Source organism: Phyllopteryx taeniolatus, chromosome 15 (genome assembly GCF_024500385.1).
Source record: "Phyllopteryx taeniolatus isolate TA_2022b chromosome 15, UOR_Ptae_1.2, whole genome shotgun sequence".
Taxonomy (NCBI): Eukaryota; Metazoa; Chordata; class Actinopteri; order Syngnathiformes; family Syngnathidae; genus Phyllopteryx; species Phyllopteryx taeniolatus.
The window spans coordinates 6,040,334-6,067,415 of record NC_084516.1 but is presented as its reverse complement, the minus strand read 5'-3'; the positions used below and the strand labels follow the sequence as shown (position 1 = coordinate 6,067,415).

At 39.0% G+C, this 27,082-nt stretch overlaps 1 protein-coding gene across 2 annotated transcripts; it reads left to right on the top strand.

Moving 5' to 3' along the window:
• Positions 1–25,719, top strand: tbx5a (T-box transcription factor 5a). 2 transcript variants are annotated; one of them, XM_061747460.1, is made up of 10 exons: positions 1–108; positions 1,919–1,986; positions 5,256–5,446; positions 5,866–5,960; positions 6,544–6,663; positions 7,326–7,473; positions 16,476–16,628; positions 19,534–19,625; positions 22,158–22,381; positions 23,051–25,719. In XM_061747460.1, the coding sequence occupies exons 3-10, from the start codon at positions 5,300–5,302 to the stop codon at positions 23,644–23,646; spliced, it is 1,575 nt and encodes a 524-aa protein (XP_061603444.1). In that variant the 5' UTR covers positions 1–108; positions 1,919–1,986; positions 5,256–5,299; the 3' UTR covers positions 23,647–25,719. The 2 variants fall into 2 exon arrangements, with proteins under 2 accessions (XP_061603444.1, XP_061603443.1); XM_061747459.1 differs by having other exon boundaries at positions 23,048–25,719.
• Positions 25,720–27,082: the final 1,363 nt, after the last annotated feature.

Sequence of the window (27,082 nt, the reverse complement as noted above, 5' to 3'; positions counted from 1 at the left end):
TAACATGTCAGCCCCCAGCCCGACCACCAAAAGGCCCGCCCAGCAGCCCGAGCGAGGGCCCAGGCGTGCGGCTCGGCCCGGAAAAGTGGATCCCGTGTACATCAATATGTACGTGTGTGTGTGTGTCTCTGTACCTCTTGGTGTTGCCATGAAGACGCAGATAGCTTATCAGGCTCGTCTTACTCTAGTAGAACGAGAGTGAAGTCACTCCAGAGGTCAGAGGTCTCAGGCCCATGTGTGGCCATGCAGGCTGGATTAGAAAGGAGAAGATCAACCAGAAAGAACGCGGCCCCAGGCTCAATCGAAGTCTTTTGTTTAAAAAAATCAATTATTGTCACTATTGTAAGATTTTTCTGAGGGTGACCGTGTGTTTTTTTTTTTTTTTAATCCAACAGTCCTCATTCAGTAACTAAAGAAGTGATCTTTAAAATCACAACGATTAGCTTTTTTTTTTTTGTCCTTCATGCATCCTCTCTGAATCAATTTGTTAACATTATCAAAAAAAATTGGCGAGAGACACTTGTAAACTGCAAGGCAATAGCGTTCGAGATCAGTTTCGGAAATAAAAAGTAGACAACACGTTTAATGCTATGAATTCAGCTACACTTTAATAAGTCAAATTCATGAAAATTTTTCTTGCATGATTTTTCTTAATTTCAAATTTGACCAATTATAAATACAGAATTTGGTTTTCTCAGTTTTGCTGAAAGCAAAACAAAGGGATAAAATACAATATTTTAAGTTATTTTTCTCAGTTTTCTGCTTCCATCCTTGCCTGCTAAACAATCTATGGAAAAATGGGGCGTGGGGGGGGGACACGATTTGTATTATGTTCTATTAGGTTTTGTGCCTTAATGCTTGCCTGAATGTAAAAAGAAGAAAAGGGAAACTGATAAACAAATACAATATTTGCACCAGTATGCTTGCCTGCTAAACTATACAAGAAAAAAAAAAAAAAATGATCTCTCCAATTTTGCGCCACTACAATGACCTGATAAACAATATCACCTACTAACAATATTTGGGGGTGGGAAAAAGTGGGACAAAAGGCAATAATTATTTTCCTCCCTTTTGCATTTTTGGCTTTGTCAGCTAAACAATGTCACAAAGAGGAGGAAAATGAATCTTACTTTCTTCTCGCTAGTTTGCATCACCATGTTTGCTTGCCCAAAAAAAAAAAAAAGAGTAAAAATAGATGTTTGAGTCCATGTTCACTTACTGAACAATAGAAGGGGGAAATAGTGCAATAATCTGCATTATTTTTCTCTCTTTTGTACCTTCATGCTTGCCTTCTGAATAATAAAAGAAAATATGAAAACAAATGTTTTCTCAGTTTTGCGCCTTCATCTTCACCTAAACAAAACACTGTTGTTAAAAAAGGAACCCAAAGTTTTTTTTCTCAACGCAGCTTATTAAACAAAAAAAGACAACTTGTGGCATGTGTACGTTCAGATTACTTATTCAAAAATAATAATAATAATAATAATCTTGTAGTTAATCTGTTCATTCCAGCGACATATAGTGACAGGCACAACAATTAAATTCTCTTACGAACAACTTCATTCATTATCAATTCTTATTTCTGTTTACTGTATATACAGTAAAGTAGTTTCTGTATGACACTTGTCTGGTGTTGTGCCCTGATAGTTTTCTAATAGGAAATGAATGTACCTTGGCTCAAGAACGATTTAGAAACGCAACTCTAAATGCTTTTCTGTGACAACACTGCTGCCCGTTAAATATGAATTTGATCCGCACGTGTGTGAACATCAACAGCCTGTTTAATGCTTAGGACTCCAAACTGTCACCTGGCCTGACACCTTTTTTGTTTGTTTGTTTTGTTTGTTGTTGTTGTTTTTTTGGGTTTTTTTTTTGCTTCCCTTCCAAATTGGCTCCCATGTGTTGCTATTTGGTGCAGGCGGACCCCGGCCGGTCCTCCCCCCAAAAAAGCTGCGTGCAGACACACACCAGAGCGCAGCCGAGGAGGTAGGAGCACCTATTTGCATCCACTGGGGATGAGTGTGTGTTTCATTAACAAAAAAACAAAAACAAAAAAAATATATATATATATATATATATATATATATATTAAATCAATAAATAAACAGCAAGCAATGCCATTTTTTGTCATTCAGTGACACGATGTGTTTTAAACTGTTTTGGTAAATGCATTTTTTATGTTGTGTGTGTGTGTGTGCGCGCGCGTGCATGTGTTGCATTTAACCACAAGATTTGGGCTTTTTGTATCAGTGTGTATACACACTGACATGTACACTTAAAAACGAAGTACTTTGCACATGACGAAAATGTGACGTAATTGTTTCCTCGAAAAATGTTTAACACGTTTTAATCATGTGCAAAGCGAAGTACACGTTCGAATGAACCAAATTGAACTCCTGTTGTACTATTTATTGATTTGAAAAACTTAAGTAGAGTTGAACGTATACAGCCACGGGTCAGCGTGCATGCAGCACGCGTTGGCCCGTTGGTCGTGTGCTGCGTTCACTGTCCTCCCGCGGCAGGACAGATTTGAAAGTTTCTATTTTGGGACTGAATGTCACTCAGTCACACAATATTGCATGACAGGGAGATTGTTTTTGGAGCAGCGATGACTCGTTTTATGCACTTGGAAGTATGCACAAACAAAGTTTTGGAAGAGTTTACCTTAAAGCAATGCCACTTTTTTTGGGCTGAATTTGCAGGCATTTTTTTGTTTTTGTAATTTAGGGACATGAAGTTATCAGATGCGTTGAGTTTAGGTAAATGCATTTAATTTGGTGGAAGGGTTTGTCCAAGAAAATGACATTATTATTATTTTTATTTTTTTATTTTTTTTATGAGCAGTCGTTAAGTGTGTGCGTGCGGGATTAGTTGCGCGGCCACGTGTCACGTGACGTGGAACTGCGCTATTTTCAGCGCAAAGTTGCTATAAATGACGATTTTATTTGCGGTAACTGTGCAGGATGTTTTTTTTTTTTCTTCCCCGTTGTCAAATTAAATATATCCCCAAATTATTAGCATTGCTATAATATAACAAGAAATCGAAGTTATATATTAATACTTTTCACGTGAATGGCATTTGCTCTAAGTCGTGTTCTTATAGCGACAGACTTAATATTGATTTACAAGAGATGCGTTTAAGTTTGCATTTCAAGGTGCTTGTGGAATTTTTTGGGTGTATTTGTTTAACTGTTACAACACGCGTTAATGTGGCGTTTTTAGTTAATTGTTTCCTCTTGTTGCACCGTAAAATAGAACTTACACATTTCACAACAGATGACGCGAATCTTTTACAGGAAGTTAAAAAAAAAAACGTATGCATACATTCATATCTCATCAAAAGTGTAGAGTGCTTTTTCAAAAAATATATATTTATACGTTCATTTTAATTGACTTGAAATTGCGCGAACAAAAACAACTCGGGACAATATGAATTGGGCAGCGTTACGAAGTAACTTTTTTTTGTATCAAACGTACTTTTTGGAGTTTAATCAACTTTTTTTTTTTTGCTTGTTTCTAAAATTTAAGAAGCCATTAAATGAAATAATTTGTACAGAAAGAATGTTTGGTGTGCAAGATTTTTATCAAGAACTCACTATTACATTCAATTTAATAAAACCTGCAAGCCTGGATTCAATTGAAGTGTTAAATTATGTTATTTAAAGTAACGTTCTTCTCGTGCAGCATTTTTTTGGGGGGGAGGAGGGGGCCTGAGAGTCTAAAAAGTGTGTAAAATGCAGTTTTGGATTACTTTATCTGATTTCCTAATGAGAGTGAAGCCATCGGGATGTTCCTTTTTGAGGATCAAGTTGTTTAAAAAAAAAAAAAAAAAAAGTGATGTCTCAGTTTGTTTAATGTGGATGCAAGACACACACACACACACACACAAACACACACACACACTTGCACGCTGATACGGTTTACAGAGTTAAAAGGTGACCAAAATTTCCATTGAAAACGAATTTAGGGCCATTTTGTCGTTTTCCAATCTGGGTGAAATGATTAGAAATACACATTAAAAGCGAAGTCACTCAGTGCAAAGAAATGCAAGACGAATCCTTAAGTCCAATGTTGGTTCCGTTTGTTCAGCTACATGAGCGGGACACAAAACGATTGGAAACAGATCCCCTCATGACGCGCACTACGAGTAAATAAATACACTGAATATTAAATATCAAATGCAAAAAAAAAAAAAAAAAAAGTGCACCCCTTGCATTGTCTCGTTGGACTGCACATTGGGGCACAAATACAATTTTAATGAGTCTACTAATTATCTATCTATCTAATCTCCCCTCATAACCACTCACCATTCCACCCCCTTTTTTTTTTTTTTTTTTGAAGCCCTCCTCATCCATGGATGCAATTTCCGCTTCGCACGCTTGCCCATTGATGCTCATTGGATGGTGGAGAGAGAGAGTGAGAGAATGGGAGTGGAGGACGTCGAGAGAGAGAGAGAGAGAGAGAGAGAGGGGGGGAGAGAAAAGAAGGAGGTGGCCGACCTGCTCCCCGGGGACCGAAGCCCAACGCAGCCAATGCTCGACGCAAGCAGCCGCCGCGGCTCACTCGAGCGCCAGCAGCACTAAAATGCACCACCATCACTTCCGCCGCTTCCAGGCACCGCCGGGCAGCTCCTCGTAGCCCACGCCGAGCCGCGAAGCCCTGTCGCCGGGCACGAACTCCGCTGCGAGTCGCTGTCTGTCCGGAGCTCCGTTCGAACCAACAAAAGAAGAATACATGGAGATACCCAACCGCGGCTGGATTATTTGAACTTTTTTTCTTTTTTTTTTTTTTTTTTTTGTTCTTCGGGAGGAAGAAAAGGCTACTGTCTGAACCGTCGTCGTCTTTTTGATTGTTCTTTTTCCCCCCTCTTTTCTTTTTGTTTAGGGGTAAAGTGAAGCAGATCGTGTTTAACTTCATCGCTGTCTTCCGTGGAAACAATCCTTCTGATCATCGTTTTCAATCTTCATATGATGCAAAATAAAAAGACAAATGTCAAAACGGCATCATACGTGTGGAGCTAAAAGGGTGAAAAATGTCCCATAGGGTCCCGCGGGCCTGCACAGTTGTCACGTGTGGACCGTGAAGTGCCGTACTTCAATAACATCATTCATTTACGGGCTAAACATTTGATGACTTGCTCAATTTTTGACTTTTTAAATGCGTTCTTTCAAAAGTCCGAATCATAGTGTGCTGTTGACTTGAAAGTCTTTTTTTTTTTTTTTTTTTTCTTCCCATTTTCCTTTTTTTGGGTGGAGGGAGGGGGTGGGGTGGGGGGGTCTTGCAGCCCTGAGATCCGGTCATGGCGGACCCAGAGGAGACTTTCGGCCTGCAAGCCTCTCCCGGTGCCGGTTCCGATTCGAGGGAGGTTCCGAGCGAGACCAAAGCCGAGAAGCCCAACGGGACGTCCGGCAAGTCGCCGTCCTCGCAAACCACTTACATCCAGCAGGTCGAGTATATTGTATATTTCATTGTTCCTCAAAAATACAACCAAAATAAAATTATATGCATATACAGCTCTTGGAAAAATTAAGAGTCACCATTTTTTTTCCTGCGAGTAATATCTGGAAATGACAATATTTGGAATATTTCTAGCATATAACCAACAAGTTCAAGCATACCAAAAAACAGCAAAATCAGAGAAACTGGTCATTTAAGATGGTCTCTTTTTTTGGTTTGTTTTTGGGGTTTTTTTTCCCCAGAGCTGTATATTTAAAAAAAAAAAAAAAAAAATTTTCACGACGACATTGTTCTAAACACGTAAACTCGCTTTAAAAAAGTCTGTCTTGCGTATTTTACCTATAGTTACTTAGTAAATTTACCTCCATTTTATTTGAAAAAAATAATGTTGTTTCTTGTCTTTTGTAGGGCATGGAGGGCATCAAAGTGTACCTGCACGAGAGGGAACTGTGGGTAAAGTTCCACGAGGTGGGCACCGAGATGATCATCACCAAAGCGGGCAGGTGAGACGATTGCGCACGCGCTCGCGGGCCACTCCATTAGGCACCTCCGCCTGCACAATCGATTTGACACCTTCAGCACATTTGAATCGATGTTGTTTGTTGTTGTGCTTGCGTCACACGACGGGAGCCAAATATTAGGAATATACGCAAAATGTGGTAAACTGACGTCATTTCCCCCACGAAAACAATCAAATACACGTTAGTTTAAGACAATCTAATCGTGCAACTGATGCACATGTTCGAATTCAGTAAATTCAAAGGACTTTTATTTTATTTTTTTTTTCGTTATGGAAAGCATAAATCATTCAACGAGATGGTGTCATATCCACGATATTTTACAATTTACACCAGTTGCCCTTGTTATTTTTTTAAAGAAAATAATTTCTTTTCATTGACTAACGTTTAATTAGTAAAACATATTCAGAATGTCACATTTGTTACGCGCATGCTCAGTTTTTTATTTTTTTTAAACTGACACATTTGTGCGGTGTATTCAGTTTGCAAAGTTTTGCACTCAATTCTTTCCTAACACATATTTAATTACATTCCCCCCTCCCCCGCCCCCTCCCCCTCATCTTTGCAGGCGAATGTTCCCCAGCTTCAAAGTGAAAGTCACCGGCTTGAACCCCAAAACAAAATATATCCTGCTGATGGATGTCGTGCCCGCAGATGATCATCGATACAAGTTTGCTGATAACAAATGGTATAGTCCAAAAATCTATTTAATTACGCACACTTTATTCGGAAAAAACAAATATATATATCTATATCTATGTCTATATTATATATATATATGTCTATATCTATATCTACAAATGCTATGTAATGCCTAAAAAGGACACTTAGTTGTTTTCCTAATTTGACATAAAATATACACTGACGTTTGGGGTCACAGACAATTTCATGTTTTCCATCAAAACACACTGTTATACTTACTGTGTATATATGCACTTTTTCTTTTTTTTTTTTTTTAATAAAAGAAAAGCATTGTTTTTTTTTGGGGGGGGGAAAAACAGTACTTTATTTTCAAAAATATAAAGGTTTTTTTAGTGACCCCAAACGTTTGAACAGTAGCGTAGGTCTAGTAAGTCACTAATTTATTTGGTGGTTTACCTTACTAAACATCCGTCTTGTTGGGTGACTGGTCATCCTTTAAAAAAAAAGAGACAAAGAGAACCGCACGTCAATATTGTGGTCAATACACGTTCAAAACAAGCACATTAATTATTATTCGTGCGTCATGCGTAATTGCGCGTGTGAGTGCTTACAAATATCCTTTTATTATTGTGGTGGTGATTTATTTTTTAAAAAAAATTTAATGACTGCTGTATAATGTTGCGTGTAACTGCATGCGCGACCCTCCAGGTCGGTGACCGGGAAGGCCGAGCCCGCCATGCCCGGGAGGCTGTACGTGCACCCGGACTCTCCGGCCACGGGGGCCCACTGGATGCGGCAGCTGGTCTCCTTCCAGAAGCTCAAGCTGACCAACAACCACCTGGACCCGTTCGGACACGTAGGTGCCTAGGCCTGTCTCCTAAATCTCTAACCTGTGCCATGTTGCTCGAAGGAACTTTTCAAATGTTGATTAAGGTACCACTTATATATTTTTTCTTTTTTCTCCCTGTTTATTAGATTCACGACAGAATTTTTGTTGAATTTTGGTCACACCAGCACAGATTCACACTGAGATGACAAGAAATGTAGTAGCCGTGGTAAAAAAAAAATAAAAAAAAAAAATCAATATTAAATACATCGAATAAAAAGTTACAACTGCAATGGTGATCTTAATCCAAATCTAAAATTCTAACTAAAACATGTTGTTATTCATCCATGCTAAAACGTGAACCATAATAATATTCTATTAATGTTAAAGTACAATAATGCATATAGGATATGACTACAAACGTGCATACAGTATATGATTAGAACTGCAATAAAATTCGACTTTATTTTTTTTTAAGGATGGCAATACGATGCCAGTTTTTTTTGTTTTGTTTTTGGGGGGGGGGGGGGGGGGGGGGGGCATATGTTGCACAATAATGGTCCATGCATTATTGAATGGGGATAGCATATTTTCAAACCTTGCTATAATACACCTAATTTCTAGTTTGATGGATTTTCTGTTCTTGCATTGCACATTTTTGCCCACTTAAATATTCTAATCACTACACTTAATGATATAAGTATTTAAATTCTGCTGTCGTTAAAAAAGTACACTACTTATTTTTTTTGTTTGCCGCATGATTAAAATTTGGTCAAGTGACATAACCGCTCCGCCACACATGCACTTTTTTTTCTTAAAATAAAGAATGTCAGTTAAACTCATTTTAGTCATGTACAACCGATGTAGTAAATTCAAATGACTTTTTTTTTTGTATACCTTCTTTACTGTTTGTTTGTTTTTTCTCACTGAAAGATTGAGTTTAATTTGAAATATATCAAATGTAATGCAGAATGTTTTTATTGGACATAAATCATTCCTCCAGTTTGCCTATAATAGTGTGACCTGAGTTTGCACACACACGTCACGGTGTGAATGGATTTTGAAGGAATTCTTGAGTCCTGATTCACATTCTCAATACAGAAGATGACTGCGTTTAAAATATATATATATATATATATATTTTAATAGTTTTCATGTTAAACTAATTAGCAATTGAGGGAGCTCTCTTGCGCACCAAATGTTGGCCCTTAAAATCAAAGTCCACGTGCACTAGAAAGAGGAAACTTGTCTCTTTTTTTTCTTTCTAACCAGAGTGCGCCTGTTACCCATTTCCTAAAAAACTCATTATTGCACACTAACTAACCCGCCCTGAAACATCTGCAATTCCTGCAACACTCACTCACACACACACACACACACACACACACACACACACACACACACACACACACACACACACACACACGCTCCATCAGTCTCCATGCTAATAAGAGGCCTGTTGGCTCCAGTTTTCCATCAAACGTTGTTTTGTAGAAACTACTAGCTCTCACAATCACTAAAGGAGAGCAGCAATGAGGTATATAGGATAATAGTTGCCCCCTATTTAATGAAGCTAGTACACTTTAATGAGTTATATATTTATTTATTTTTTACCTGTCGAGAATACAGTACATTTCTTAAGTGCATGCAGTTCAGTTATATTTAACTTTAAAGTATAATACATTAACCTTTGAGAACTGTTTGTTTTTAAAAACTGAAGTACACTTTTTTTTCCTTTACCTTATGTTTAGTACATTTTGATTGAAACATTATTCAAGCAACCCTTTAATTTTTTTTTTTATTGCTACATGTTCTTATATCATAGTGGCCATATGAGATTATTGCTAACGTTGCACAAACTTTCAAAGGCATTTCAATGACTCCCTTCAGTCCAACACTATATACAGTAATAGACCGATGATTCTCAGCGTGGTACCAGTACCACAAGTACAAAGTGAAATAATCACTAAAGTACACATCAAATTGACATCTAAAACATGCAATCCACTCAAACATAGAATAAATATTGGAGCTATATGCCTTCATCCCATTTAAACTTTTTTTATATATATAAATCAAATGCAGTACATTTCCAAGTACAGTCCAGTTTTATTTAACTTGGGTACAGTATATTTGCATTTAATCTTTAAGTACTCAGTGTTGCTACATGCTTACATCCCTTTTAAACTTTCTTTTTGAAATCCAGTACAGTACATTTTAAGTACATTTCTGCTGCATTTAAGTATAGTCCGATACATTTGCATTTAATCTTCAAAAGCGGTTTCATTTTAAACATTTAAGTACAATTTTTATTTACCTAATGCGTAGTCCATTATAATTGAAACGCTTTACTTTTGCTGTTTTTAAGCGCAGTGGTAATGTTTAAATTGCATAATGTTCATGTGGTTTACGATGTTAAATATCGACAGCCAACACGCAAAACCTCCTTCCTGAAAAATTCACCTTTTTTTTTTTGACAAAGGAACTTGTTATTGTTCAACTTGCAAATAAGTTGAAATCCGCCAATCAGAATATCCTAAAGTTAAGAGGTTTTATGTTACACATTTTTAGGAATAAAACCTCTCTTGATCAACACTTAGGTCTACTTCGCTACTGTATTTTAATATTGGTCACAATGGTGGTACTTGGAGAGCTGAGCATTTTTTTTTTTTTAAGGTGGTACTAGGTCCAAAAAGTTTGAGAAGCACTATAATAGACATTCCGTACGCAAGTGAGCTGCCACGCATCCATGTAGCACCTAGTTATTGTTGCCCCGCCATGAGGGCCCAGCTGGCCAAATGAAACCTGAGCTGGGATGGAATGCGAATGGTGTTGTAAATTTTTGGATGGAGTGCGTTAACCCCCCCCCACTTCCTTGATTGGTTGCAGTGCATGCATGCATGCTTATAGTCTTCTCTTTCGTGCCCCTGGGAATTATAAATGACACGGTGGCAGGCCCGAAATACGGTTCCGACGGTTTGTGTTGGTGCAGCTGGATGAAAGAAGTTGGCGTATAGGTGAGATGCAACAATAAGGATGAGCCCGAGGGCGGGAATGTTCGGCTGTATTGCGAGAAGCGTGCGGGACTGAGCGCAGCGGCTCAATTGAGCATCATTTGGAAGGCTGTAAGGAAACAATGAAGCTTGAAGTCTTAATCCAATGAGTCGCAGAAGCGCTGAAGTGCAAGGTCTTGGAGAAGGCTTTTATCAGTTGGACGCAAGGCCAGGAGAATGGATTGTTTCCACATGAAGAATAGTCGTACTAAAATGTGCAAACATGCAAACTGACTTTTCATTATTGAAACACTTTAAATAAAAAATAAAACAATCTTTTTATTTTTTAAATTATAAGGTATTTCAGTTTCGCTCCACGTATCACGTTCAAACCCATGTTAAATGGGAGTTGGAACACACATGCCACCACTGACGTGCTGTGATGAACCTGAAATAAAGTTCAGCTGTTCATCACAAAAAACCTGTCATTCCATACAGGGGTGAGAAGACTTTTGAAACCCTCTGTTCATGTATTTTTGCATTCCTCTTGTCCAACTGTTGTGTATCCGTTGCTTTAAATTGACTTTTGCCACCGTCTTCCCGCGTTTGGGCCATGTAGAATGTGTCGTGTCGGATTCCGAGACTTTTAACGTCTTTCTATTTGAGTGGCAGCGCGGTGGGCAATAGAGATGGCGGCCCCGCAAAGCCTCGCTAATCCCGTGGCTGGTGCTGGGAGGGAGGGACTCTCTGATGTGGTCGGGACTTGAAAGCGAGAAGGACCAAAAGTGATCCCTCACTATCATTAACTATTATCATCACAAGGAAGGCAAGAGGGGGCAGGGACAAGGATATACATAGGTTGTGCCCGTTCATGGGTTCGAACTCCGGCGGGTGGTCCTGTGGAAACACCCCTAACTCCAACGCCACGCACGCCGGACATTGGGAAGCCACAGTTAGCGAGCCGTGTTATTTTCCGGGGTGAGCTATGCATTTAGGGGGTGATGTTTTTAGCTTCTAAATCCACGCAGCGGGACGTGGTTTTGTCATGGGTCGGATGCCGAATTTGCGGAGACCTCACATGAGCTGGGCAACAGGAAGAGGGGTTTAAAAAGTGCCTGCAGTGGCAACTTCAACCTTTGAAATGAATGGAAATACCATTAATCAATTCCAGCCCTCCAAAACACCAACACCTTTTTGTTAAATAGCACTCTATAGTATTGTTCTGTATAAAAACATATAGTAATAACATAAATAGAATGTCAAGATGTAAGCAGTTTTTGCAACCGTTTAATGCAATGGCTATTGTGCTGCTCCTTCTGGTGGGTGCGCCTTGGCCACCAGGGGCAGTATAATACATACATATAATACGCATAGATTTTATCACTAACAAAGAGCATTGCGAAAAAGTTGCATTATTCATTTATGGCAGAGCATTAATAATATATGCCTGTGAGTATTGTTCTATGCTCTGTTTCTCACCATTTGTGTTCAAATATCAGTTGTTTAAAGGTTTATAACCGCAGTGATTATGGATCTAGTTCAGTTTCTCCCATCTATGCCGTTTCGCATTAGGTGTTAGCATTAAGCTAGCGGACTTTCATAAGACAAAGTTATGTGACTTGATTAAAATACACGTAATTGTTTTTGTTTTAGGTTTACTTTGACAGTTAACTTCAACTGGGAGTGGCAATCATCAGCTTAAAGCGAGCACACTCGGCCTCTTTTTTGTTTGTTTGTTTGTTTTTGTTTTTTTTTTTAAATAAAAGAACTGCTCGCTAGCTGCTAAATTGCACACGGCACGCTCCGAGAGGACAGAATATACATCATGGTTGGAAAAAAATCCACTCGTAGGTCAAATTTGCTAGCAACACGTAGCAAAAAAAGTTCAGCAAGCAACAGGCTTTAACTCGAAAAACTCTTTAAAGCCACAAGCGACGGCTCATAACTTGAAACACTTGTAAGTTGGGGCACTTGTCAGTCAAGGCACCACAATATAGCTCCACCTTTTTAAAGCAACACTATGTCAAAAATATTAATCATTGATTCTCAGTGTTGCTATCATTGCCAAAGCAATCCCAGATTATAGAAAGCATTTTTTGGACTCATAAAATTAATAAAAGGAGGGTTTTTTTCTACTACTGTATGACTTTTTTGTACACTAGTAGGACAACTTTGCAATGCTTGTAGGCCAACTTCTGTACATGTTACTAAGTGAGGCAAAACTGTACTATTTGGCATCTGGATGACACGAGCACTGCTAGTATTGCTACTAGTGAGAGCAAAGGGCATGCTAGCACATGGACCTTAAGATGGAAATCAAGGATCTCGAATAAATGCTCAAATAGATTGCCTTACCAGATGACACAGTTTAGCTATTCTATTATTACCATGGACCAGTCAGGTCCCCGTTTGTGCTACCTTAGTGCTAGTATTGCAGTTTGTATACAGTGCTTCTACAAACACAACCTTACACTAAAGCCATGTCCACATTGTATCGTATTATATTTTTATATTTTCAAATACATTTGTTACTGTCTCATGAAAAGAATGCATGTCCTTTTTTTCCTGTTTTTAGGTGGTGGTGGGGGGGGGGGGGGTTATCAGAAACATGAATACAATTCATGTGATAAATAAATAAACTTGGTCAACATGTGGCGAGATATACTTTTCATTTGGCAGCAACATTTCCATATGGCTGCATGGAAACTGACTATTATGTATCATTTGTAAAATATATATATATATATATAAGAAAGATTTAAATTATATATGTATATTTAATTTTATATATTTTCATATTTAATAATTTATTTTTATATCCATATATATATTAAGTGTAAGATTTGTTTTTAATTAAATTTGACAAATTAAAAACGTTCTTCAATTTTGCATTTTGTTTGTGTGCCTTTTCCAGAAATCACTTAAGATAGTAAAATAGTGCCACCTGTTGCTTTGGGATGTGTCTTACTCACTTTTACTGAATGTATTTTTACTTCATTGGTCTGTTTTTTTTGTGCATGTGTGTGTGTTTTTTTTGGACAGTGGGGATTTCACTCACTCAATAGCACTAAAAAATTCAAATCACGGGTGGGCTCGCCCTGAAGCAAATTAATGGCTTTTAGGACATGCAAGTAGTCAGAGACCAAGCAGAGATCCATCCATCCATCCATCCATTCATTCATCCATCCATCCAACCAAAGCGCCAGACAAATCCTGACTGCTGTTTTGTGGCCTGGGTCACTCACTACCTTCGTGTAGGGCGTGGAAACGTCTAGTACAGTTTCAGCCCTTTGCCAAAAGCAACTGCAGCATGAAATGCGATCAAGTTCAACTGGAAACTAATAATGGAGCACTATTGTATCCTTCTTTGGCCTCCGCGCTTCACTCGGCCCCCGAAGAGAGCCTTGTGGGGGCATGCCGGAGGTCAGTGTGGTGGTGAAAGGCAGGTACAAAAACAACCCTCCAGATAACAGATAGCCCAGAATACCAAAGCCGGGAGGGGGAGGAGAGCAAAGGGAAGAACAGGGGAGGTTTTTTTTTTTTTTTTTTTTAATCTTAAAGGGACTCTAAGCAGATATCGATGTTTTGTTTCTAAATGCATTAAATATGTTTGAAGATAAGTGTTGAAAACCTATGTAAAGACTGAAAACAATCTGGTGCTGAATTGTTGAGATACAGCTTAAACATCTTTTTCACCGTTTGAATTTTCCTGGTCTTGTGGGCAGGGCTAAAACACAGCCCCGTGACCCCGTGATGTCACGCGGCTGAAGTGTATACTTTCTTGCGTGAATTTTCTGGGGTGTGTTGAATTTACATGCCATTTTTTGGGCCTGCTTAGTGCCACTTTAAGATTTGCCAATTTAAAAAAAACAAAAACAGTAGGTTTCCTAAAAGGCTGCAAACCTTATGTGCTGCATTTTAAATATTGAAGCCCGAAAGTTCAAGTTCAAGCTGATTGACCGGCACGTACACACACGAACACGCACACACGCACGAATGCACGCACGCAGGCCCTCTGGTAGTCGTCACTTAGCACGTCCGACTGCGAGAGAGAGAGAGAGAGGCAACATGCTTGTGGGAATCACTTTGGAGTTACACAAGGAAAGTTTTAGAAAGGAGACATTCAAAAAAGTTTGAAAACAACACTTAAGTTTGAGCACAGTGCAAAACACTGACATTGTCTTTTCTTGTCATATTTTATCTCTGCTTAAGGTTCATATCCGCGTGTGTTTTGTTTTTCGTATGAATGGAAGTAAATAGCAGCTCCGGGTTCAATCTGGTGTGCATCTGAAGCGTCACTATGAACGCATGAGAAGTTGAATCGCTTTTGATTTTGTGACATGCACTCACATACCTCAAAGTGTTTGCACATTCCTATCCTTTATGGAGTAGAACATTGACACATCCAAAACATTGAGAACAGATTTGGATTCAATTTGGTTTTCATCTGTAGCGTCAGTGTGAACATGAGATGTTTCAACCACTTTTATTTTGTGACACTGCCAAAACTCAAAAGGTTTCCCCCTTTATGGCATTTTCGAAGATGAACGGATCGCAAAACATTGCAAACAGATTTCGATTCGGTTTGCTTTTCATCTGACGTGTCAGTATGAACGCATGAGAAATTAAACTACTTTTTTGTGACATTACATTTTTGTATTACATGGAAACGGCAAAAAAAACAGAACAGATTTGGATTAAATTTGATGTGAACACATGATAAAGCCGCTTTTATTTTGCGACACTCAAAGCAAAAAACGTTTGCGCATTTAAATCTTTTTTTACACACGATCAGATCGCAAAACATTGCGAATGGATTTGGATCTAATTTGGTTTTCATCTGAAGATTCAGTGTGAACACGTGATATTAATCCCATTTAATTAGTGAGACTGACAAAACTCAAAATGTTTGCAAGATCATCTTCTTTTTCTAACATGGACAGATTGCAAAGTGTGTACATATTTTCAATTCAGTTTTCACCTGACGTGCAATATTTGCGGCCGCACAAATGCTTCATGTAATAATTTTCTATTATCGAGATGTGTAAATCAATGCTGCTTGTAATGGAAATTTGTTTTACCTTGTGGCGTATTGAAGGATTTTGCTAATAAATGGTCATGTGCAATTTTGTGATTCCCCCCCCCCCTCCCCCCCACTCCCTTTTGATCCCAAAAAATAAATAAATAATATACGCGATTATTTGGTCAGGAAATTGAATCTGTAACCAAATCATTTTTGTGACATGAGGAAACTGTTAACTGTTAAAAAAAAAAATAATAATAATCGTGATCAAGATGAATTTGGTTTCAGTCTACAATATGTATATTTATTCATTTTAAAGCAAGATGGTGATCTGGACATTTTTTTTTGTTGCAATGTAAGCATAACTTGGATTCGAATGAATTTGGATTGCATTTTGTGTAATTTGCTCAGACTTGCACAGTCCAACTGTTAATTTAGATCAGAATCCATTGTTGTATATTGTCTATTTGTAGCAAATTTAGCTTGGTTAATATCTAGCTTTAGTTTTGTCTATATTCATGAACATTTGCACTTCTAAACTGGATCCATTATTGAAATTTAATTTTGGTTATTATTACCTTAGTCATGAGAACATGTGGCTTAATTTTGGTTTCTACTGAATATATTTATTAACATCATAATGTGGACCCTACATTTTTTTCCAACTCAATTTTAAAAAATAAATAAATAAATATGTTGACTTTGGGTCTGGATCCAAATCAATTTCAACTGTAATGTGATTGGTTGTTGGTGGGTTTTGGTGAAATTTTGATCTTTAGTATGTATATATGATAATGAATCTGCCTTTTGTTTAACAGAAAATTGACTCATTATTATTATTAAAATATTGAATGTGATGCGCAACATGTTTAAATAGTGCAGTCGCCTCTCAGACGCAAATTGGGGGGGGAAGTTTGCCAAACTTGTTCCTTTTCAGGATTTCTCCCTTTCCTGCTAAAAATCAGCTCAGCATATCTTGTCTCTATATAATGTTTTAATTATTTTTTCCCCCCCAGATTATCTTGAATTCGATGCACAAGTACCAGCCCAGGATCCACATCGTCAAGGCGGACGAGAACAACGGCTTCGGGTCCAAGAACACGGCCTTCTGCACGCACGTCTTCCCCGAGACGGCCTTCATCGCAGTCACTTCCTACCAGAACCACAAGGTCAAGTTTGCTCTTTTATTTAGTTTTCATTGTTTTTTCTTCCTTGAATTCGCTCCGTGCGGCTTTTATTGCGCGGGGAACCCAACCCGCGGCGCTTTTTGAATGATCTCATTTAACCATTTAATTGGGTTGTTTGGCGAAATAATTCCAACAAGCAGGAAAATAACGATTAGACAGATTTAAAGAAAATTAAACCTGTGAGTTTGTCTGTAATATTGTTGTCATTTTTATTTATTTTATAGAAGGATGGGAACGAGAACAAAAACTAACATTACTGTATTATGATGTATTAATTTGAAGTTATTGGTGTGATAGATGAGGCAAGTTTGGAAATAAGCTAAAAAAATAGTTAATTAACTTTATGTACTTGTCTGCTATATTTGGAATAACTATAGTTACTGCCAGATGAGGGAAAAAAAATACACGTCAAAACACTAAACAACAATTAACGTTAGTTATTTAAATATTACATTTTTTTTTTAGGGTTTTAAATTTTTGTTCTAGTCAGTGACAGGTTGAGATTAAAAAATACCAGTTAGAAGTAAAGGGAAAAAAGATTATTTATTTTATTTTTGGGGGGATAATCGGTCTTAAAATTGAAAACACCCTTCAAAAGACTAAAACAAAACTAATTAGTTGACCTTTTTCATGTTTTTTGTCATTTTTGCAGATGACTTGGAGTGTTTCATTTTTTGTGTGTGTGTCAAATCAAATGGAGTATTTTGCTTGTAAATGTTGTCATTCTTAAATGACTAATAAAATACGTGTAACAGAACACTGCTAATAATAATCATGATGATCTACTATTTTTAATTGTTTGATTGAATAGTCGTTGCTGTTTTGGATAAATAAGCACTTTTACATTTTTAAATGCACGCCGTTCATGTATTTCTTGTTGGTTTGCGTGGTGCAGCCAAGCAAGCAGTTTGCGTTTGCCTTGCCCAAATATGAAAAAGACGAAGAAATATGTGTAAACAGGGTCTGTTTAAGATCATTTAAACACGTGGGGGTCGATGTATTTGGTTGGGGGGACGGGGGGGGGGGGGGGGGGGGGGGTCCATTGCAAAGCAGTGCAGACTTGGGGCTCGTAATGTTTCTGCAGCCAATCAGCAGCCTGCTTGCTTCTGGGAACAGGAAACAGCGTTCTTTAGAAACCATTCATAATTTTATAACGTGTTATTGGGCGGGGGGGGGGCGGTGGGGAGGTCAGATCGTAACCCCCTGGCTAATTATTGGGGCTTTCCAGACCTGCCCCCCGAAAAAAAAGGCAAGCATTCTGAAGTGCAGGCCCTTGAGCACAACTGTCTAATAATCAAACAGGCCAACATCTGCATAGCACTAATAGTAATAACATTGTTAATAATGTGCTGCAGGCCGTCATGTCACCTGCTAATGAAGGTGCTCAAAGGCTCCCATTCTCTTTGCACATGTAATTCAACTCCAGATTGTTTTCAAGGGGAGAAGAGAGAATGCTCTCACCCTCAAAAAAAAAAAAAAAAGAAATCATAATTAAATGGATTTTTTGGGGGGTTCAGAAAAGTGTGAGGCGACCTGGTAAACGCTGAAAATAATTTGTCTTGTCTTTTTCTAAACACGTGTGTTGAAGTATTTTTTTTTTGTTTTTAAACCATTTCCTTCTTTAAAGTCATGTCAAGTACACTCAGTTTTGTTTAAGAGCTACTGAGTTTATTAATTGTCTCAGCTTTAGCCGTGTTAAAGTTTACTTTAACACCACCAACAAAATATATATAGTATACCTGTATACACAATACCTTCATATACACTTATTCTTGAGGGGGAAAAATATATGTTCTATATATATATATATATATGTATGTATATAGAACATGTATACCACAATTTTCGGTCATCTTCATTAATCTAATTTAATTTAGCAATAAATTAATCGTAATAATCAAATTTTTTTCCACTTAAGACCAACAGATATTTACTTGAGTAAAATTATGGAACCAAGGTAGAATCAACACAAAGAAAGTATATTTAGTTTGAAAGACTACTTTCATCGCTTTCTTTGATCTTTAGATACCATTTCTCTGAAATATAAATGCTCAAAAAAAAAAAAAACATCAACATTGAGTCACTCTTTACCACATGAACAATGTCCAGACTGTATTTCTGGTTCATTTAATGTTATCTTCATTCAGAGAATACAGTGTTTGTCTTTCAAAAATTTGGACTTTTCCAAGTGAACCTATACTTTTTTTATACTGTGTATATATGACGACAAGACCATTTTTAAAAAGCTGCAAAAATCTAGTTTTCAAAGCCTTGATCATATTTTTGACATTTTAACATTGTTTAATACATGATATGGGATAGCGTGGTGGAACGGTGGACTGGTTAGCACATCTGCCTCACAGTTCTGAGGACCGGGGTTCAAAACCCAGCCCGACCTGTGTGGAGTTTGCATGTTCTCCCCGTGCCCTGCATGGGTTTTCTCTGGTTTCCTCCCCCATCCCAAAAACATGCATTGCAGGTTGATTGAAAACTGTAGGTGTTAATGTCAGTGCGACTGGTTGTTTTTTTTCTACGTGCCTGGCGATTGGCTGGCTTTTCATTGGTTCTAATTAGATTTTGATTTTGAAAAATTTCAGTGAGTTGTGTGTCAGCAGCCATCTGCAGAAAAAACTTCTTCTTTGCTCCGGAAAAGTGAAAACACTGAAGACCTGCCAGAAACCACCGTGCCTGACTTTAGAACTCCTCAAGCAACAATACTTTATTTTTGGGAATGATTCCAACCAGTTCTATTTGATCATATGAAGTGTTATTTATTGGATCATCAGTTACACTAAACTCAAAAAAGTGGTTTAAAGTCAGGCTAATTGCTTTAATTTTAAAGCAATAATTGTAGTGCCTTACTGGGTTGTTTCCTTATTTTCTTTAGATAACGCAACTTAAAATTGAGAACAACCCATTTGCTAAAGGCTTCCGGGGAAGTGACGACATGGAACTGCACCGGATGTCCAGAATGCAAAGGTATGTGCAAAAGCCACAACAGTAGGTACACCCGAACTATCTAAAAATTTCTCAACCTTTGAGTCACACATTTTGTTAAAAAGAAAAAAACTCATGGCACACCACCATACTAAAAATGTCAAGTTTTTACAGTGTTGCCTTGCAATACAAATAACCCGACTTGTGACTTTTTGGAGATATGAGCTGATGTTCGCCCGACTTTTTGCTTTGACTTTCGAGCAAAACAGTAAACTCAACTCGGTTCACAACAAGCAGCAGTTTAGCAGATAGGGAACAAATCTTGGAAAAAAAGGGAAAAAAAGCTGTTTATTACCACTCCCAGTTGATATTTGTCAAACAACAAAGAGAATCACACGTGTATTTAAAACAACCACATAGCTTTGCCTTAGTTAAATCCGATTAGCTTAATGCTTTTAAACAATGCAAAATGCCACAGAAGGGCTAACGAATGGCATCGTGTTGTCGTACTTTAAGAAATGCATATTTGAACACAAACGGTGCAGCAACACATTAGATAGACCATATAACACTGACAGGCATCTCTTCGATATTCTTTAACTACTATTTTACTGCATCTTAATGAGTCAGTTTTGAAAGTGTTCTTGGTGTCTTATGCACAAACTGCTTAATTTTTTTTTAAAATTATATTATCGCTGTGTTTTTATACAATACCGTAGAGTGCTATCGTGACGATCTCATCGCAAATTACTCACAAACTAACTCGGTGAGAAATCTGTTTTGTTAAAGACAAAGCTAATATTCTGTTGCATAAATGGAAAAGGGTGGATACACAGCTTAATTGTACCTTCTGCCATCTAGTGGAAGAGCTTTTAATTGTTTTGTCGTTTCACTATACGTCGTTGGCATAGATTAGCGAAGGTACATTATTTGCAATAAGAGCGTGATAATGACAGACATCCCGCTCTCTTCCATCACTCGAAGCACGAGCCGGTTACGAGTGTTAAGTTGCAGTGACCTAAGTGTCGCGCGCTTCGACTTTGACGACGTCTAACGTACATGTGCACTCAAACACACAGTCACAATTCTTTTCTTTTTAGAACATAGGTCAATATACACACGCTGTATGTATTACTCGGCCCACATGAGGGATGGAGTGCGTGCAAAACACATTTTCAAAGGACAAAATCTGGTTTTGTAACTTTAAGCCCCCCCCCCCTTCCCCCCACATAAAATCCCCCCTCCAATTCCACCCACCGTCCTTCCCATAACATTTATTCACAGCCACAGGAATAAAAGTTTGCAATCAAATCCTGATCTGCACAAAAGGATGGCATGACTTCAGAGGACTGCTTGCAATACGTTTTCCAAGTACAGTAGTGCCTTGACTCACCAGTTCAATTCATTCCGTGACCCAGTCGTAATTCAAAACCATTGTTTCTCAAATTAGCCTTCCCCATTGAAATGAAAAGAGTGTTTCCTTGCTGTATGAAGCTTAATTGCACCCCTGTTTAGAAAAACATACAGTAATAATATAATTCAACGGCATTCGCAGCAAAGAATTTTATGCATCATGATTTTATGCTTCGATGCCCATCAACATTTTCCTCCTCCTTCTGGTGTGGGCGCCTATTCCACCAGTGCCAGTATCATGCTTACAAAATAAATACAAAAAGACTGTTTCTTTGAAGCTTATTAAGCAATAGTAAAATTTGTCATTTTTCAAAGAGGATTCAAAATATAGACCCCTCAGTATTGTTAATTGACTGTCTACATGTTTTGCTGACCATTTGTGTTCATACATACATTGCAAAAACAGTTATAACTACCGAGACATTGATGCTTGTTTCGTTGTCTATTGAGTTTTGAATTGTGTGTTAGCATTAAGCTAGCAGACTTTCTTAAGGCAAAGTTACTTGGTTTTGTTAACTACACAACATGCAATTCTTTTTGTTTCTTGTTCAGTTTGACAGTAAACATCAACTTAGAGTGGCTTAGCCTCCTTTTGAAGAATTGCTTGCAAATTGCTGCTTGTTGTGAAGTTAGTTCACTGCCACCATGTAACGCTCGCTACTCAAATTTACGCACGCAACTCAAAACAAAGAATCGGCCAAGTGACAGCTCATATCTCAAAACTCTCAAAAGTCAAGGTACGGTGGTGCTAAAATAATATTGAAATCATTGTCTATGCTAATACAATGCATGGCACATAACTTAAAGCTTTGTCATGTTCCAAACCACATCAGTCTGTACATGAGGTTTGGTCAGCTGCATGTCTGCTCTCGGTGAAAATGAACAACCCAAAACGTGCATCGAAATGTCTGGCAGCCGGTGAACAAGACAACAACAAACTCGCATACACTGTGAAAAATGTACTATTTTCGAGTGTAGAATGTGTGTTATTGATTACTCATGGGAAGAGTTTTAAGTTTTGCTATTACCATGAAAATACTTCAAAATATAGCGATTCATGTCACAAGACAAATGTGGTTATGTTTCTATATATAGTATATTTTGTATTTTGCCACAATTTAAAATTTACAGACGTCAAAGTATTTTTGTGTTTATACGTAGCACCAAGGATTACCCGGTGGTACCTCGCAGCACGGTGCGCCAACGCGTGAGCTCTAGCCAGAGTCCGTTCAGCGGGGAAGTCCAAGGCCTGGCCACCCCGAGCTCCCAGTACTCCCAGTGCGAGAACGGGGTGACGAGCACTTCGCAGGACTTGCTGCCCCAGTCGGGCTCCTATCCCCTGCCCCACGAGCATGGGCAGGCGTACCACTGCATCAAGAGGAAAGGTAGGCCACTATCTCATGTATGTTTAACAGTTTGTTATCTGAATAAGATTATACTATGATGCATAAATAAAATGGCATTTACCACAACATGGCAATATAATCCAACCTGAATCTTATGAGATCCAATATAAGCGGTCGGTGTATTTAAAATTCTCACTTTATATTTGTTTAATTGATGTTGATGCTCTAATTAAAAGTCATAAATCAGGAGTTGCTCACCTGTTACTGAGTACTTGAGTAGTTTTTTTCACTGAATAATTATTCTTACACAAGTAGTTATTTGGAGGACTATTTTTTGCTAAATTCATATCAAGTAACGGCACATTTACTTTAGTACAATTTTTGGCTTATCTGGCCACCTTTGGTCAAGGTAAAAAAAAAAAAAAAAAAAAAAAAAAAAACTCTTCTCTCACCAAGTCTTAAGTTCCTTGAAGGCTCTAAATTGTTTCTGCGATTTAGTGGTGACCAGTTCAGGGGTGTATCCCGCCTCTCATCATAAGTCAGCTGGGATAGACTCCAGTTCACCCATGACCCTAAAGAGGACTGTAGAAGATGGATGGTATTTTTGATAGAACCAGTGAATATGTTTGGATTCCAGATAACTGACATCCTTCTCCCCCAATTTCTCTGTCAAGACTTGACTGTATTTTTTTTTTGTGAATCCAGCAGCAGCGGAGGATGAATGCCACTCAGGCGAGCACAGCTACAAGAAAGCCTACTTGGAAAGCTCGTCCAGCGAGGAGGATCATTACTATCGCCCGGTCAGCTACGCACAGAGCCTGGGCCTCACCGCCGGGCCCTACCGCAGCGAGTCCAGCCAGCGCCAGGCCTGCATGTACGCCGGCGCCTCGCAGGGTGCCGAGCCCGTTCCCAGCTTGGAGGACATCAGCTGCAACACCTGGGCCGGCGTGTCGCCCTACGGGAGCTGTTCGGTGGCCACCATGCAGCCTATGGAGCGACTGCCCTACCAGCACTTCTCTGCTCACTTCACGTCAGGTTCTCTGGTGTCCAGACTCGGCGGGGTGGGGAGCCACTCCTCGCCCCAGCTGGCCGACGGTCACCACGCCGCCATGTACCAGAGCTCCATGACGCACCAGACTCTGGGTCGCCAGTGTAGCCCCGGCGCAGGGATCCAGTCGCCGACCGCCGGCCTGCAGGGGAACGAGTACCTCTACACGCACGGCATACCGCGCACGCTATCGCCGCACCAGTACCATGCGGTTCATAGCGTCAGCATCATGCCAGAGTGGAACGATAACAGCTAGAGGAGTATTTCAGGGTTACAGAAGGCAAGATCTTTAGATGCATTTCTATTTATATTTTTATACGATGTGTGTTCAGCGACACTGGTAGGATGTCAGCGAGTGGGCAAGTCACATGAACATGAGAAATGTGGCACTTGAATGCACATAAAGACTGCACGCACACACACACACACACACACACACCACACAAAGACTCCACTCCAGAGAAAAATGCGAATGTCACACGGTTGAAAGGTTCACTGTACATATGGCTATTTGGATTAATGCCCCGATTTTGTCGAAGGGACTTTCCCTTCTTGTGTTGCATGAGCCTTGGATTCTCAAGTTATTGTAGTCACCAACAAAGTTCCGAAGCAGATGATGGACTTTGTTGTGGCTCTCAAGTGATTGGATTGGGTTTTGGGCCTACATTTAACTCTTGCAGCCCTCCATCCACTTTTAATCGTCACAAGCAACCTGGAGTCCACCCCCGCTGCTGTTGGACAAGGGTACACCATGGACTTCTTCACAGTCAATTACAGGACACCTGTACAAAAACAACAATTTGCCCTAACATTCAGTCTACAATTAAGCTAACATGCATATTGTACATGTTTTGGACTGTGGGAGAAGAATGGGGAACTCAGGAGGAGAATTTGTCAAAATGTCTTCAAATACTTCACTGGAGCACTTATTTGTGGTCTAATCTCCAATCTGGGCCGGAAATGCATTTCAGTCTCAATGTCAGGTTCTCCCTCCCACTAAACAGCCAAGTTTACAATATTACAAAGCCTCCAAAGGTATTCAATTGAATTGCAAGAATGAAATGAGGAACAATGAATGTGAACGCATGCTTAAGAGGAATGTTTTCTCTTAAACTCCCTGTAAAGTGATAACAATTCTAAATGTGACACACCACAGAGATTAAAAACCCTGCCAAATTTGAATGATTTAAAAATTTAGGGAAGATGCATTTTCGGGGTGTAGGCCTAGCCAGGTAGCTAACTGCACACAGTAATGGTAGAAATGGGCCTATGAATAATAACTCATTGCAAATGCACCAGATAACCACAGAGGCAGAAGAAGGTTCTCAAGAAGAAAAATCAGGAAAACTGAAATGGTGAAAAAATAGTTTGACGCTATAGCTCGACAATGCAGTACTACATAGTTCTCAGTTTTTGCACGTTTAAAGCAATTATCTTCAAAAATAGAATGTTCTTAGAAACAAATCTGAATTCACTCTACAGGGTCTTTCATAAATACTGTAGATCTCCTTGGGTTCACATTATGCTGAAATAAAAAATACTGCATTGTCGTTGTATTAAAAAAAAAAAAGTCAGTATTCTTTGGGGCGCGGGGTACTAATTTTACTGTTTACCCAAATCTCACAAAATTCCAAAAACAATCAAGCATTGTATTTACATGAAGTTGGAAATCTTACTTTTCCCTTTTGGCAACAACCCACGTGAAATATTATATTTATTTGCAGATGTCCAATCTTGTTTATTACGATCATTGTTTCTATGTTGAGACAATTACTGGTTTTCCTTGCAAGTTCAGAAAAAAACAAGTTTTGGTCACAAAAACTCCATAAAACTGTTGCAGTTTTGTTAAATCCAGTAAAAGTTTGCGCTCCAATTTATAATGATCCTTGAACTGGCACTTCTCTAAGAATAGAATTAAAACATTGTTATAACGTAGCAGCGGGACACCACAGGGAATGTAGTTTTATGAAACATACTTGTTTGAGAAAAAAAGTTACTTCCACCACACATCCTTACATGTGGACAAAGGGTTATTTTTAATGCTTGTAGTTGATAGAATGTTAATTGTCAATAGTATTTATTTGTCACCTATGTAAATCACCTTGCCCATGCATGTAGTAAAGATAGATGGTTACTTTTTTAAATGTTTTTTTTATAACCTGTTTTTAAAATTGATTTTGTATAGGATTTTCTAATCATACTCTTATAGAAAACAGGAGATTACTATACAGAGGTCAGTATGTATCTACAATAAGTACACACCAGGATGTCTTTGTAAATATACATGTACATAACAGAAAACTTGCAATAAATGTAAAACAAATCCTTGCTTTTGTCTGTTCTTTCAGGGTTAAGTTGGTTGGTTATATTAAAACCATTTCCAGGTGTGTTAATAAAATGTTTGTCATATGCTTTGGTTGAAAAAAAAAATGTTATAGTTGAAATCGGCCTGTTTTAAGGGGGCTCTCCTGTTTGATCTCCCAGCCCCTCTACTGCGGGGTGTACACTTGTTACTGTGACGATCACAAGACTGCAGAAAGGTGGAGTCACCACTTCTAAAGGGACAGACGGAACCAAACCTCCATTGGGTTTACATTTTCTCACAAGTCTGTATTAAATGTTCACTTGGGTTGTCCGAGTCATTTAGCAAAAAATAAAGGCTGGCCATCAGCTCTGTTCTGTTTTACTGTCAAAAGAGCATGTCTGTTCAATTAATCCGAGCAACAGAAAAGTCAATTAGCCAGACCTCAGTGATAATGTAAGCAATGACTGAATTTCCCTCCCTCTCTATTTTTTTAATCAACTTACATGACGAAATGTAAATCACGGCCAGCATTCTTTCTCCCTTAGAAGCAATTTACCTCACGTAACATTTTTTCGACTGACAAACTATGTTGGTAGTGAAAAAGGCTAAATTCATTATTTATTGACCGCAATTTCTCGATCGACCTGCCTTTGTCAAATGACATGTAAGGGTTTGTTTACTAGTGGTGCCATCGGCGATTGCTTGAGCTTTTTGCCACCTGGAAGTACGTGTGACGTCATGGTAAAAAGGTCTTAAGGTAGTGCGGTATATTGGTTTAGAGCTGGGAAGCATTCGTTTACTGTCACTTCGACTGGTGTAAAGCGATTCCTAAATATGAGTGAAATTTGACTTGAAAATTCGCCATCCATCTCCCCTTCCCCCATCCCGTGACCCTTGCAGCGTCTCCGCCTCGCTCCTATTTGTCTTCCACTGTCTCCAGCCATCGCTCGGCCTCTTCGTCTCTTTTACTCCTCATGATCCTGTTCTCAATCCCTCCGAGCACCCCTCCACTCTCTCCTGCACCCCACGGCCCAAACACACTGACCTAGACTCCCGGCCTCCTTTGAAGTGAGCGATGTGACCCCGGCTCTCCAGATGCCCCGACACCGCCAGTCTTATCCTCTCCGAGAGCCGCCGGCACGGCCCACAGAGAGAGCCGGTCATTAACCCTGAACAACCTCCACCTCCCCTCCACTGCTTAAACACATGATGTATTACAACTCCCACCCCCGGCGAGCCCCCGCCACCCCCAACTCCACCCTCGATTCACCCAAACATGCATGTGTGGGCGAGGACCGATGATGCAATAAGCTCTTTAAACATTTAAAGAACAGGTCAGCTTTTCAAAGGGAGGAGCTGGAACCTTTGGCCACGGCTTCAGTTATCA